General features: G+C 38.7%; 1 protein-coding gene across 1 annotated transcript in view; it reads left to right on the top strand.

Annotated features, from left to right (window-relative positions):
- Positions 1-15,565, top strand: part of TRDN (triadin) — a 236,153-nt gene that overhangs the window by 50,833 nt on the left and 169,755 nt on the right. The window contains exon 5 of the mRNA XM_049818154.1: positions 10,832-10,882. Coding sequence (XP_049674111.1) covers positions 10,832-10,882 — 51 coding nt within the window. The remainder of the gene's footprint in view (positions 1-10,831; positions 10,883-15,565) is intronic.

Raw genomic sequence — 15,565 nt, 5'->3', positions numbered from 1 at the left:
CACTTCCACCCCAAGGTTAAGACTGTCAGAATTTACTCAGCACAAACTATTTGTTTCTTCAGATCTGGGTATTAATCTGTGCTAATGACGACAAACAAAATACTCCCAAAAGGAAAGGTTTTCACACCAAATAATTTCCTATATCTCCTTTTGAAAGTGATCAAGCAAACATCTACCACAGCTTTGCCTGGGGAAGGGGAGAGGTAGGAACAACCGGCTTAGAGAAGACTGGTAGGGGATTTGCTAATTTGGATTTGAAAGTGGGTTTGGTATTATGGCTTTGGTGCGCTTTAACCCCAGCCAGCAATGAGACCAAAAAGAACTGTTTGAGGTTTTCAGACAGGGTAAGGAAGAACATACCAACAAATATTTAAGGTTTTAGTCCTGCAATTTATAATGTGTGTCAGATTGGTTTTATCTATTAAGTACATAAGAATGGTTATATATGATCAGACCAACAGTGCAGCTCACCCAGTGGATGGGACAGAAGTCCCTCTTGCTGCCCAAGAGTGACCAGTTCAAATGCCTCAGGACGGAGAACTGTTAAAAATACGGTGATAATTTCCCCAAACAGTTTTCCATACTCTAGATATTTGCCCCAGTCAGGGACTCCCTGAGCCATTGGTGTCACTGAATTCAAGAGGGATCTTGCGCAGCCGTAAATCCGTCTACTGCTTTCTATGAACCCAAGGCTACAGCCAGTATGTACATTAACTTTAGGGAGTAAAACAAGCATGGCAGCAAGTTGCTGGAATGAGTTCGGTTTCATAACAAGATTTTGAAGAAGACATTTTTCTTTCCCAAATTCCCACATGATTAGTTCAATAGCAATTAGTCCCACTCAGATATCTGTTATCTTAAAGAAGTCCTGTTAGCAAGTTTTAACTCATTATCGTCCAGCAACAACCTTTTCCCACAGTAAAAACATATTGGGCAGGATTCGGATGAATAAACAAAGCTGACTAGTGACATTTTAGATACCACATGGTGCCTCAGACGTAGCATGGGACTGGCAGAAATGACGCAGGACCTATGGGAGAAGGGCACCCCTCTAGGGGAGCTGATGACTACCAGAGTACCTTAGGATGTTTAAAATGCCACCAGGTGACTATTAAGGTTCTTACATTTAAAATTCTTTACTGAAAGGGTTTTCTAAAATTTAAAATAACTATAAGTTATAGATAAATAATAATTTGTTATTACTATAGTTTATATCAAGAATATCTGGCAAAATTCACATTGCTAGCTAATTACTTTATTTCTGAGCAAAATACTGAAATTAGAACGTGATATTTTATCAGAAAATCTGGAAAAATAAAGAAAGCAAGTGGGCTTTCTGGAGGTAATATTCATGTTCAGAAAACAGTTTCCAACCAAAAAAAACTGGAAACGGACTAGAGAAAAGCAATGCGGAATACCATAGATGCAACCTGAAAACTGAATTGCTGGTGTGGTTGTTATGTGTGTGTCTTAGAAATTAATTATGCAGTTGCATTCATCCCTAAAGTATATATCTATTTGTACTGGTAATGCCTTCTGAATTCAGTTTCTTTTATGTTGCCATATGGTAATGTTCACTTTTCTGTGTATGAGTTGCTATTATAGATCTCTCTAAAAGGCTTTCACTGTCTCCCTAGGCTACACTTTACTACAAAGCATTTTGCATATCTTTGTGTAAAGTACACCCTGTGTTAAAAGATGAAAATCATTGATTGATTCAATTCTCAGATGCTAAACCGCTTTCCCAGATATGTATTTTTTTGCATTTTGCATTTTTGTGGCATTCATTTCTGTTATTAATATTCTTTTAACAACCTCATCTTGTTTTACTTACTCTGATCAATACAGTAACAGCATATCCACTATAAAATAGCATTTTATAATTTAAAGAAAATAATTTCCATATTATCCGGATGAAACAAAACTGTATACACTAGGGAACAGGGCTGTCCCATTATAGTTCTTTTGCCTATGGAGGAATAGTGACTGGGATCCAAACTTGCCAGCTACTTTTTAAAAGATACAGAGAGAACTTGGAGCCACAAGGGGAGGAGGAATCCTGGGCAGAACGATAGCAGCACGGAGGTTTGCAGCTGGTTAAGCTACCCTCTTAAATGAGGGAAAACTTTAAGCGCCTCTATCCATGTTACCTTCATGGAAATCCCCATTTCTGCCCCAGCAATGGAGCACTGGGGAGGTTTTTGCTCTAAAAAGGGAGCGTTGGGCAGATGTCCCCCCCACTGGGAGCTTGCCCTGCCTGAGACAGAGTAAATGCCACACCTGGGAAGCGAGAGGGTCTTCCAAAACTCAGTTAGACCCCCAGCACTGCAACCGGGGGTCCTGCGTGTTTCTCAGGGGACTCGGATCCCCCCCCGGCTGCCGCTGTGCCAAGGGGACAATACGGCAAATGGAGCCCCGTGCTCATGACCCGCAGAAAGAGGTTCTCTCTTCTGCGTGCCAGACCCCTAAAAAAAAAAATAAAAAAAAATCAGTTGGACCTAGAAGTGATTGAATTTATAGGAATATGTATTTGCAGACTAATACATTAAGGTAGGAGCCGCAGAGCTGACATTTTATAAGCTGAGCAGAGGAACTGTGGTTAGTCCTGTGATTTCTTTTTCCTATTTTGTTCCTCCTTTCACAAAAAAACCCTACTGAATAGATTTATATGGGAAAAAATTTCTCTGATGCTAATCAAGATTAGAGATCTTTATGTATTACTCTCTATATAATGTTGCTCCACTTAGAGGTCTATAAGTTTTGTCTGCATTTTTTCTGCATAAAATTACATCTAATTAAATGCAGACTCCGATAAAATTGATTATGAAAAACATCATTTAAAACTGGTCCAATAACATCTTTGCAGGCTGGAATCCATAAAGGAAAACATGTCGAGACAATTTTACTTTCCACAGAAGGAAAAGAAAAGCCTGGTTTTGATCACATGGCTCTAGCTCGGATTTGTTGGGGTTAGGGGTTTTTGTGGTTACGTTTTGTTTTGTTTTGTTTTTTAATCAAAGTGCAATTAGCATTCCTTTTACATTTCAGAACCAAGGTACAGACCTGCAGTATGGGAATGAAAAAAAACAGTCTTAACATATTTATATACTTGGAATAAAAATTACTTTTGTGTAAAAAATGTTTAGGGTTGAAGATCTTTTAATATCTTCCACTTTTAATTCTTTCAAAAGCCCAGTCATTAAAATTCCTTCATATAAAACAGTCTGTGTATGGTCTTCCTGAAAGATGCCAGTGCTGCTTACAGGATGATTAGTCAAAGATAATTGCAAATACCCTCCTCCCCTTAAAAACCTTTCTGTTAAGATATTGCTTTTCTGCTGCAAATGGAAACCTCACCAGAGGGAAAAGAAAACCCGAAACAAAAAATCAGTTAGGCTTTAGAAAGAAAAGAAAAGAAATAGTTGTGCACTGTGTCAAGTTCCATTTGTGTTGGTAAACTGAGGCTTTCAAGCTGGAATTAGCCACAACCTTTTTTTTTAATTATTATTTTTTATTTTATTTTTTTGGTGGAGGATGCAGTGCAACTTTTGGGTTTATCTCAAAGAAACAAATCTTCTGGGAACTATGTAATAGCTCCCATGTTTACAGCTAATTCTCCAGCCTTGGAGACTTCTATCAAACTTTTCCTCTCATCTCAGCTTTTCGGGAAAAATAAATATTTTCCCATTTTGCTGAAAGACCATTTTGTATTGAAAGAGTTTGTGGGATTAGGTTTCAGAGCAGCCCTAGTAGATACATGAAAATGCCCAAACATATAAAAACAAAGGGGAAACGTCAATGACACCAAACAGTGATTTTGTGATAAAACTCTTAATAACTACATAGTAATATGATACACTTCTAGTCACCATTAACTGCTAAAGCTATTCTATTCTATAGCAATAGGAATGCTATTTCAAACATAGCAATATGGAAAAATATGTCTGTATTTAATTGTCTTTAACATAATGTGAAAAAGATGAGTGGAATAAGTTCAGTTTAGAAAGTTGGAGCTTATGAAAGAGTGGCTTATAATAGAATCTTTACATGGGCTGGGATGTTTTGATGTTATGAAAATAACATGCACGCTGTTCTGAAAATGCCTTCCCCACAATGCATCTCCTTCGTTGTATAGTTTTGTAAAAATAAATATAAGATGAAACATCACCCTGGAATCAAAGCACTCATTAGCAGGATGATGAAGATGTCAGCAGGTCATCTACAGTGAATTTCTATTATAGACCAGTGAAACTGCAATAGTGTGGAAACAATTGAATATCTGTTGAACTGGAATCAAATCTTTTTATTTTTGTTGTGTTCTGGCTTTATGAAGAAGGCTTAACATATATCTGGAAGGCCATGTTAAATCCCTGTATTCTTGGGGGAACATAAAGCCTACTTGTTTGCTGTATGCTACTCAAGATAGGTAAATTGTCCAGAAATGTTTGAGGGTCACGTTCTCTGTACCTCTGACAAGTGATGCCAAGCAAAGTATCAAGTGGAAGGAATAAAGGCAACTAAGGTGAAGTAGCTGAGCTTTGCTGAACAGGTTTAGGACCAGTCAATGTCACTTCACAGCGACATTTGCAGTTTGGAACAACATGTTGTTTGGGGGGTAAATATACACCAGGGCAGAGGGTTTGCACCAAGAAGAATGAGAAATGGTCTTCTGTGACCTCTGTCAGACGTAGTCTTACACAGCAAATGAGAGATGCTGTAAAATTCTGCAAAATATGAAAGAAAAAAAAGAAGAGAAAAAAGAAACCGCCATTCTCACTCTAACCTGTAGTTGTGATTTCCAAAGAGATGCATAAATAATTTTGCAACCATACTTAAGAGAGACTACGGGCTGGTATCTCATGCAGTGGACGAGCACACAAACCGTTCAGCTTTTTCATCGGTAAGAGGCAATTCATCTCCTGTCACATTTTCAAGAAAGGTCTTAACAACACATGACTTCAGGAAAAGTTGTTCTGTACCCCAGCCTGAAGTTGCTATGAATCCTCAGAACAGGGCAAGATCTAAGAAAACACTGCAGATAAGACTGTGCTACTAGCAAGCTCGTAGGGAAGTCACCTAAATTAGTCATATGTGTCACTCAGACTTTCCAACATTGAATGCTGGTACTTAAAGCCTTCTGTTACGCTGTCTTTGGTTCCTAGATATAGGCACGATACACCAATGTAATTCCCCAATTAAATATTTCCTATTCTCCCCCTCCCCCGTGGTTTTGTCCTGTTGCAAAATATGTGGGGTTTTTTCTCTAGAGTACAGCTACGTGATGTATTAGTAGTTAGATGGAGGGTGCTCTAATGTACTACTTCTTTTATTCTCCTCCTAGCCCCACAAGGATAACTGTCACCCTCACCAGCTGGTACTATCTAGATTAAAAATAGATATCAGCTGCACAATTGCAAATTTCTCCTGAGGATACCAGCAGCAAGAGAGTTGACTACAATTCTTCATACAGACAGCATCTAGAAACATATTAGAAATGACATCCCTCTCATCTTCTAAAGCTCTTAACACCACTCACTCTTGCCTTGCCCTCAGTATCTATTTCCACCAACTCTTCAGGATAATCAGCTGCCTGCTACCAATTAGTCTTGATAAACTAGCAAGGATATAGCCCCATTAAATTGCTGGCAATAGCTGTAAGGGTTTTAACTGCTCAAAAGCAAATTATTAACCTCTGGTTCACCAGGACTCTGAATAGGACTCATTTTCCTTTTCACACTTAGATATCTGTAAGAGAAAGAATGTCAAAGCACTGAAGGTGTATAACGCTGTATCACCTCTAAGAGATTATGAAAAAGATGACCAACTGGTAAAATTTGCTTAGAAAGAACAATGTATTATCATTTTAACTGAAATTCCATCTGTTCAATTATATCTTTAAAATAGTGGATACGTTAAACCTACATTCCATCCTCACTACAGTATTTAAGTAGAAACAGGGTAGCTTTAAGCATGAGGGGGATAATATTGAATGTCAGGGATCAGAGTTAAATTCCCAGTTCTTTTGCTGACTTTCTGGGTTACCTTGAGTAAAGCATTCTTGTGTTTCAGATGGGGACAATCATCCCTTTTTTTCTCACTTTGCCTCTCCCATCATTAACATTTTTTATTTGGTTTGTTGTTTTTTCTAAGATATATTTCACCCACAAGATGAAAACTCAGCAGAGGGTGAGACCTAGGACCTGGTTTAGCAGTGCCACATTGCTGCTCACCACTTCATCCTCTAACGAAGCAAGATGCAGTGCTGTGTTTTCCCACTCAGTGAAGAAATGTAGCCCTCTTAAAGTTTGAAGTCCTGTGTTACAGAGATGGCATATTCTATCGTGTTATCATAGAATCACAGAATGGTTTGGGTTGGAAGGGACCTTAGAGATCACCTAGTTCCAACCCCCTGCCATGGGCAGGGACACCTTCCACTAGACCAGGTTGCTCCAAGCCCCATCCAACCTGGCCTTGAACACTGCCAGGGATGGGGCAGCCACAGCCTCTCTGGGCAACCTGTCCCAGTGTCTCACCACCCTCACAGGGAAGAATTCATTCCTAATATCTAATCTAAATCTACCCTCCTTCAGTTTAAAGCCATTACCCCTTGTCCTATCACTACATGCCCGTGTAACAAGTCCCTCCCCAGCTTTCTTGTAGCCCCCCTTTAGGTACTGGCAGGCTGCTGTAAGGTCTCCCCGGAGCCTTCTCTTCTCCAGGCTGAACTCTCTCAGCCTGTCCTCACAGGAGAGGTGCTCCAGCCCCCCTGATCATCTTCTTGGCCCTCCTCTGGACCCACTCAGGCAGGTCCACATCTTCCTTATGTTGCCCCCCCCGAGCTGAAGGCAGCACTGCAGGGGGGGTCTCACCCGAGCGGAGCAGAGGGGCAGAATCCCCTCCCTCGACCTGCTGGTCACGCTGCTCTGGATGCAGCCCAGGACACGGTTGGCTTTCTGGGCTGTGAGCGCACGTTGCTGGGTCATGTTGAGCTTCTCGTCAACCAACAACATGGAGTTATGACTCCATGTGTTACCTAAAGCAATTTACGTGGGCTGAAGCCCATATGTGCTATGATAATACAATACAACTAAAATAGCTAAGAAGAATGCTATATATTTAACTATGTTAAAAAAGGAGATAACAAAAAAATCAAAATCAGAAACATGAGAGCTGACGAAGAAGGGAACTCCATTTCAGGAACCAGGAGAATCTCCTCACGCCCTACCACGAGGGGCTGCGCTCTTCGTTCACGCTGACGTAAACCTGCACGGTGCTGCACCACCAGCTCACGCGGATTCGGGGGACTGTAATTTTTTTTCCCTTTCTCCCACCTTGATTTTCCTGGAGCTGGGGCTTTGTAGGGAGCAGCCAGTGCTGGGCTGTTGTTAGACACTGTGAAAAGCTATTAATGGAAATTAGCTGGGTGAGGGGTGGGGGAAGCTAGCGCCCAAACTGCATGCTCAGCAGGGATTTTCGGTAAAGCTGCCTGCGATACTGATCCTCAGCTGATTGTGAGGGCCTGCTTTGGGTCAACAGTACATAAATATATCGGCCTGCTAACCAAATAGTCAAATATATCTCCTTTCAGCATCTTGAAATGGTCAGTGAGGAGACTACTAGCTTCCCTTCTTGCAGTTATTTTAAAATAATCGCCCTGCATGTTCCGTGTATCTGCACAAGACCCGAGGTCTAGAGAATTCAGTGTCAAACAGTATCCATAGTTAAGGAAATAAAGTACTTATCCATTCAAAACCGAAGAAATACAGGGGAAAGATAATTTTTCATGTCTGCTTGATAACTGAAGAAAACAAACAATGAAATACAGCTTTTAAAATACATACTCCCTTACAATAATTTAATAAACCACGCTGTCATCTCATAAAGAATCAGGATGGTTGCCGTGGTGACACAGATTATCCTTGCTGCTGCTTGATTCTGTCATTTTTCTAAACATGAATTCATAATATTTAGGATTTATTAACAATGTGTCACATTGATAGAGATAAATTACATGCTTTAAACTGGCCATGTAAGTCTTCTATGATATTATAGCCACTTTGTCAACTCAGCAATAAGATATGATGTGATTACAAGAAAATTAAAGCTATTTGTCATAAAAGATGAAGCAGAGAGTACCAAAACTCTCAGAACAGAAAAAAATCTCCAATAATCTAATATGTTTCCTTATTTTAAATATTTTTGAGTTAGCAAAGAGTCACTATTTTCCGTCTTGTAAATTGATCAAGATCAGCATATATTGAGACTAGATTTATTTGTGCTGGGAAAATTTAGCTTGTAATGTATCAGAATTGATGGGTTCCAGGCTGCAATTTTTTATGACGGTTCAAACTCTAATGGGAAGCTTGTGACGAGATCTTAATGATGGCACGCTTTGCAATATATAAAAACATATATGCACATACTTATGTATTATGAAGACGTATTTCACTTCAATAAATTTGTGTAGGGTTTTTTGTGATGTGTGTATCCTAATTGTAGCAGCAAGTTAGATGAGATTCTCAGCGCAGCTGTCTAGAAAGGATCTTTTCGTGTAAGTTACTGAAGCATTTGTGTCAAGTAAGCTTCACTGCCAATACAATGTGAGGCTGATTTAGGTGGCCAGCTCTACAGTCATTGCTCCATACGTATTTTGCAGTCAAGCTAGCAATAAGAAATTCCCTAAGACCATAGTAATTTTAAAAGCCATTTTTGAAATAACAAAGGTTTATACTGATTTTTTCAAGAAAAAGAGGCCTATTTTCTGTAGTGAGACACATAACAGATGGTGGGAACCCAGCGGAGCTGAGGCATCTTAAGGCAAGCAAGGAATACGTGTCTGTGTAGATGACTCTGCCTGAAGAATGTGATTTATCACTTAGAGGGCCATATTCATCTCTGTGTGTAGGATGACCTCTTGAGCTGGGTGAGATACATCTCCGCTGTATGTTGCAATGCAGAGGCAGTGACTTAGCTTTCTTTAAATGCAGTAAGTCAGGGTCTGGAGGCAGTCTGGAGCAGCGGCATGGAGAACCGCTCCAATGTGCTCAGAATCGGGGAGCAATCCTCTGGCTGTTCTTGTCTTGCACCCCTCCTCCCACTTACGCTACCTAAACCAGTTTATGCATCCTTTTCAGCAGGACAGGTGGGAGAAGTTTGAAAATCCACCACTAGATTCTCTCAGTTGCTAGAAAAAAAATCTTCACACAGTTGCAGAAAAATAATCCAGGCTCAGCTGAAATGCAGTAAATCAATATGGCATGATTTCTTCCTAATCACAACCTTTGAGGTTTATAGAACAATAAACAAACTACACACCCAGGCGGCAAGGAGCAAGATGAAAACTGAATAAAAGTCCTTTTAGCTTAATGACATCATATAATTAGCTCAGTTATGCTGCCATACATTAGTGGCAGCGATATACATTTTGGCCTTTGTTACGCTTTATCTCAGTGAAATAACGTTCTGTCTGATGACAACGTAGGCTGATGCCCTAAAATAGTTACATTTCTTGTAAACCAGACACAATCATTTTTTTCAGATGGCAAACGCTGTCCAATAAAAACCTATGCAAAGATCAGAGTCTTGGGAAGGGAAGATACCATTTTCTATTGGATCTCTTTGGCAACATGCATCCTGTTACAACCTGAGCAAATAACTAAGGATATAAGTGGGCGATTTTAGTTGTCTTCAACAGACATTAAAGTAGCTCCCTAGAGTGGAGATGTAATATGCATAACTTTTTCTCTGATGTATTAATTTTGTTATTTAGACCCTGCAGACCGAATCTAACCCTAAAATACAGGGAGGCATCTCCCATAGAGTCTAGTGAGATTTGCATGTGCTTTTGTCAAAGACAAATTTGATCCTGTCTTTTATACCAGTTTCCTACTGCAGGAAATACCTGCATGATACCATAAACCTGGCACTCTGTATAGCATTAATGACCTTATTGCATACCTGTAATAAACAGCCTCTAAATTTCTACCACTGCATGCAAACACTGCTAGGCAAGCTTGATTTAATTTTGGTTTGCTTTTTCTCAAATTCAACATTTTGCATTTTCAATATTATCCTGGGTTTGGCACAGTAAAGACAGTAGGAAAAGTCAGTTACAGAGGCATATAGCAGTAATTTAATATCAATATCACAGGTGAGGAATTCTGTTTGAAAGATATGGCATAGCAAGGGCAGGTAAATAGTGCAGCACTTCCTCCTCTAACAAGGCAGTCCTCGGTGCTTTGGTATACAGCATGATTAAAATGAGTCATTCTCCAAGACAAGGATCCCTAACCTGGGAACTTTTATCTCTGTAATTTGTATACAGCATTGGGTCTACCTTTTATTGTGTGTTGGAGCTACCAATTTAGCATGTGAGCTTTAAAAAATTTAGAAAATGTAGTAAAAAGAACATTATTTCCTTCCAATGGTAATTTGGAAAACACTATGTACTAATCCTGGCAAACAACTCAGGACACATAGAGAAAAATGTTTAGTAAAAGCATGTTTTTTTCTGATTCATGACCAACGCGTTACTGTATAGCTATTACAGATCAGCAAAACCTATTCTTGACTTTAAAAGCAGCTATATGGCTCAGGTAAAAAGAGAATAGTTATTACAGTCACTTAGTGTTACCTTTTTTGTCCATATATATTGTCTGCATGTATATATAAAATTGAACTTTATTGTATATAATTCTGCATATGCAGGTGATAAAGCCATGGCTCTGCTGTAATATTTGAAGCACTTATTTTTTACTGTGAGAATGCATCTGATATTTTTGTGTCTGAAAATTATTTTAATATTGATAACTCTACATTGCATTGTTTTCAGAAATTCATAAACAGAAACCGGAGAGACATGAAAAACGAACACCACCAAAGGGTAACTTCTTTTTTTTAATGTGTTTACCTACATAAATGTATGTAATATACAGTGTGTTTGTTAACTACATACGTTACCACTGTTGTATCATAGAAGCATTCAAAGATAGTTGGCACAGACTGTAAATGATCAAAAATTCTTGTATACCTTAGCATTAACAAATAGGGTCATTTTATGTTTGTGTGGCTATATTGTAACTGCACATTCATAATAAGATTCTGCTGCCCAAACTTATCCAGACATCTTTTTTGTAGCAAAGGTGCGAGAAAGTAGAGTGCTGATGAGCTTCCTCTGGTGCAAAAGGCGTGAAGTGTGTTGGGCAAGGAAGAAAGCCAATTTATAGGCCAGTGGGTGCCATCCAAGTTAGGAAGTCATAGTTAACAGTGAGCCAGGTGTGTATCGGAGATAAGAAAAGCCTCCATTTTAAGAACCTACTCTTTTTCAGACTGTTAATCTCCTCTAACTGGCACTTTCCAAAAATCCACAGAGGAACTGGTTTGGACTGGTTTTCAGAGGTCACGTAAATAAAGAAGTTTCCTGGGATATGTGCAAATTTTTTGCCTAAGAAAGCCTCTGTAAAGGTTAGGCCACGTATAATTTGATGAGCATCTCTCTGATGCACCAGTGCTGTGCTTAGTAATGGCAGGAGGAAGTAAGAAGGAAGCTTATTAAAAAATAGTGTGTATATACATACACCCTCCCTCACGCAATTATATTCACTTCTGTATATATTCTTTATATGCTTTTATAGTATTTTACACCTCTAGTGCTAGCTTTCCAGTTCTGTGCTAATCAGGGTCATCTGGAGTGCCTAGAACTGCTTCCCAACTACTTAATAAATCATGTTGTATGAAAATGAATTTTTTAGGGTATCGGTGGACTAGCCAGGCAATAATGAACTCAGATCCATTAGCAAGGGATCCCAGTTAAGGTCTTTTCAAGCACAGCATTCTAAAACCACAAATGAAGTTGCAGCCTTGAACAAAACAGCCTCTCGTGTACCACTTCATCTATACAGAAGTGCATTGCTTTACATTGAAGAACATTAACGTTGCAGAAATGATTACTAAGAAGTTATAGGATGCCAGGAAAAAAAGGATTCGGGTGTCATTAGTTAAGTCCCTTTATTCATATGCCTGATAAAGCAGTCTTTAATTATACAATCACTTCCTGAAGCACAGGACAAATAATTTTTTTTCTATTTTTTGTTTTCATATTTAGTCCCAAAAATGCATCTTGTACATAGAAGGAACGATTACAAGAAAACATTCTGTCAGGCCTGAAGCTAGAGCATGATAAAGGTGTGAATCTTTAGGGAGTTTTACTGTTACCTTCTAAAGTACCTCCAGGAAGTGTGTGTAAATATAATCTTTTGCTGTTTTTTAACAGGAAAAATCTAGAGTTAAAATGAATGTTTTTGACAGAAGCAAACACCTCAAACAAATTTCAGTCCTCCACCCAAAAATAGGGGGACACTGGGGTTTTAAAAATAATTTTACTTTGAAATAGTCAAACCCCCTGAATCCAAGTCCCAAGATTTGCAAGGGAGTTCCATTCCTAAGCCTCTTTTTGAAAAGATTCTACCACAATATGAGGAACAGATATAATGAATGGAAATCCCAGATGGAAGTGGCTGAAATTATAAGAAAGATTCTTAGAGTATTAAGAGCCAGGCAAACTTGTGCCCTAAAATTTTGTTTTAATTAAATATTTTGATAAACTACTAGTAATAAAGTTCATTTCAATTATAGTACTTAGTCAATTTAATCCTGAAAAGAAGAAATACTCTGAGGAATGATTCAATAAAGCATTTGCTCATGCTTAAGAGCACTGAAATTCAATTATTTCATGGTGACATGTACACATAGGCACAAATTCACTACAAAATAGGGTCTTTCCAATTTGGTATTTGATGTATTAGTACTTTCACAAGGACCGAGGCCACCCTGGACTGTATGAGCAGGAGCTCGGCCGGTCGGTGGAGGTAAGGGGATAATTAATCTCAGCTCTCATGAGACACATCTAGATACCGCATCCAGTTCTGGGCCTCCCAGTTCAAGAAAGGCACCCATAAACTGGGGCGAGTTCAGGGTGGGACCACTGCAACGGTCAGGGCTGGAGCGGTCGTCCTGAGGGGAAAGGCTGAGGGATGGGGCTGTCTCAGCCTGTTTCAGGCGTAGGTGTCGTAATTGTTATTACTATCAACGAATAAGAGAGAGCTATGCGGTACTTTGGCAACAGGGAAGAACAATGATGAAATATATCGAGATAAAACTAAAAGTGTATAATTTCTGTCTAACGGAAGGTTCAATGATAAGCCAAGTGGACTGATCATTTCTGATTTCTATGGAAAACTGATATTAGCAGTGAACTGAATCATCCTGCATTTCTGGGAAATATCTCTTGTTACAACAGGCACTGAGAAGGAATGGGAAAAGGTTGATCTACTGTGTGGCTTTTCCCAAATACACTTCACTTACACGTTGCTGTTGGAGTGAGGGATGGAAGAAGACAATGGGATGATGAAATGCTACCTCTGACAGCCATACATTTAATCACCGTGATTTTAGGACAGATACTTGTGTGCCTCTGAAATAACACTAGTCTCTCTGGTTTTTTGTAGAAAGTATCTCTGAATTCAGCCTGATTTGACAAATAGATTCCAGGCCCTACAAAACTATTTCACTTACTATGCGTAGCACATATCTATCCCTCCTACTCCTATTGAGTTGTTAATAGGGCCGTACTGATAATGCAAATATTAAACATCACAGAATAAAGCTGTCTGTATTTGAGCATACGGATAAATTATGAGATAATAAAGACAGTTGTAATGTGGCCCCATAATTTAATTTGCTGTAGCTGGAAGTCAAGGTATTTGAGACATCTAAATAGAAAAATACAGCTGGACCATACAAATGCACAGTACACTAGAAACCCACATAAATTGACAAAACTAGCAAGTTAAATGGCGTATTTATGTTTGACACAGGGGCTATCTACCCTGATTTCTGGAGGTATAGCTACAGATTCACCTGAGTTAACTTTAAATTAGGGAACACGGTGCAGATAGCAACGTAGCTGTAGTGGCTCAGGTAGAGCTGCCAAGTATTTATTTAGCCATATGGGCTTACAGCAGCCTCGGGTAAAGCCAACGCTGTGGGCAGTTTGGCTACCACCAGTAGCTGTCAAACCTAAGTCTCAGTTCAGACAGATGTAAGGCTGTCTGACTGATTGTTTTGATCTGGAAGCCTGTGCCCCTCTCCATATCAAGCCCTTTCCCCTTTTTTTTTTGAGTGGTCCTTCAAGAAGAATTAAGTTATAGCTATCTCAAGTTACTTTACTTCTGAATAAAAGCATCTACACCGAGGTTTAACGCTCTCTGACTAATGCACTCTAAGTTCATTGTATTAGTTCATTTATCTTAACTTTCCTGAGTGTTGCCCTGTAGACAAGCACTTAGTCAGTTAGCTGGAGCAAGCAATCTCTGCTTCATGCTTACTGCACTCATCACCTAGCTTTATACTAAGCAGCAGACTTAGGACTTACTCAGCTGGAAACTATTTTTACTTCCCTTAGGTATGGAATTAGTGACTCCTTGTTACATCTCTTCTTTTGGCACTTGCTTTTTTGGGGTGGTGAATGTCTCTGTCTCAAACGCTTTAATGAAGAAAAACTAAATCACCTCCCCCTTCACTATGTCTTCCACTTGATGCAAATCAAATATACTATTAGATGATTGAAATTTGGAAAAACCTATCACCTATGTGCTATGCTTCTTTTTAATTTTATGTGAAGTAGATAGCAACAGTCTTATATGATTAAGTTTGGAATGCATTGTTAAATTACCTTAAAATTTTCCATTATAAGCTCCTATTTTATATTATTTATGAATTTAACACACTTCAGTCACTGAGGACGAAATTTTTCATGCTCATCTTTTTGCCTAAGGCTGAATTTTCATTCAAAGTCATATAAAAATGTTTCAGCAATTTCCAAAATCTAGGTTAGTGAAAATTAGGTTGGGGTGTTATATTTTTTCCAATGCTAATAGCAGTTCATTCTGAGCTTATGCTTTTTTGGTATTTGCAAATATTTCCAAGGAAATTTCTTTAAGGTATGGGAAAATTTTAGCTTGCACAATTGTTGTAAAACTTATTTTAGTTATTCTTCTTATTTTTTCTGGATAACTCCAGCATCCTATTATAAAAAGAAAAGAGGTGATCTTTTAATTACAAAGTGTATCATAAAGCAAATGAAATTGTTGAATTAAAGTTAAATAAGCAGGTTTAGTTCCAGCATTTTTCAGCTGAAGAGAACTGGACTTAGCGGCCTTAAAAACATTTTTATGTGCTTTCTCTTTGTTTTTTTTTATATGCAAAAGAAAATCTTATTAACTCTAATTTGTTTCACAGAAACATGGCAGTACGGCCAGCCTGGCTTATTTCTAAAACCTAACGCTTGCAACTAAGTGCTGCGGGCTTGAAAAAGGGCAGATATTAAGCCCTTTACAAAGGAATATATAGCCAAGTGACTAAATCTGGAAAAGATCTGTAGAGAGTGAAGTATTTTCTTGATAGAGCTTTTAGGACTATATAATGAGGCTGAACAAGAAAACATTTCAGGGAGGGAAAAAACAGACTTAAGATGCAAAAGAAAAATCATATTTAAGTTTGTCAGCTC

Source organism: Accipiter gentilis, chromosome 15 (genome assembly GCF_929443795.1).
Source record: "Accipiter gentilis chromosome 15, bAccGen1.1, whole genome shotgun sequence".
NCBI lineage: Eukaryota > Metazoa > Chordata > Aves > Accipitriformes > Accipitridae > Astur > Astur gentilis.
The sequence above is the reverse complement of the archived record's forward strand: the minus strand, read 5'-3'. Positions and strand labels throughout refer to the sequence as shown.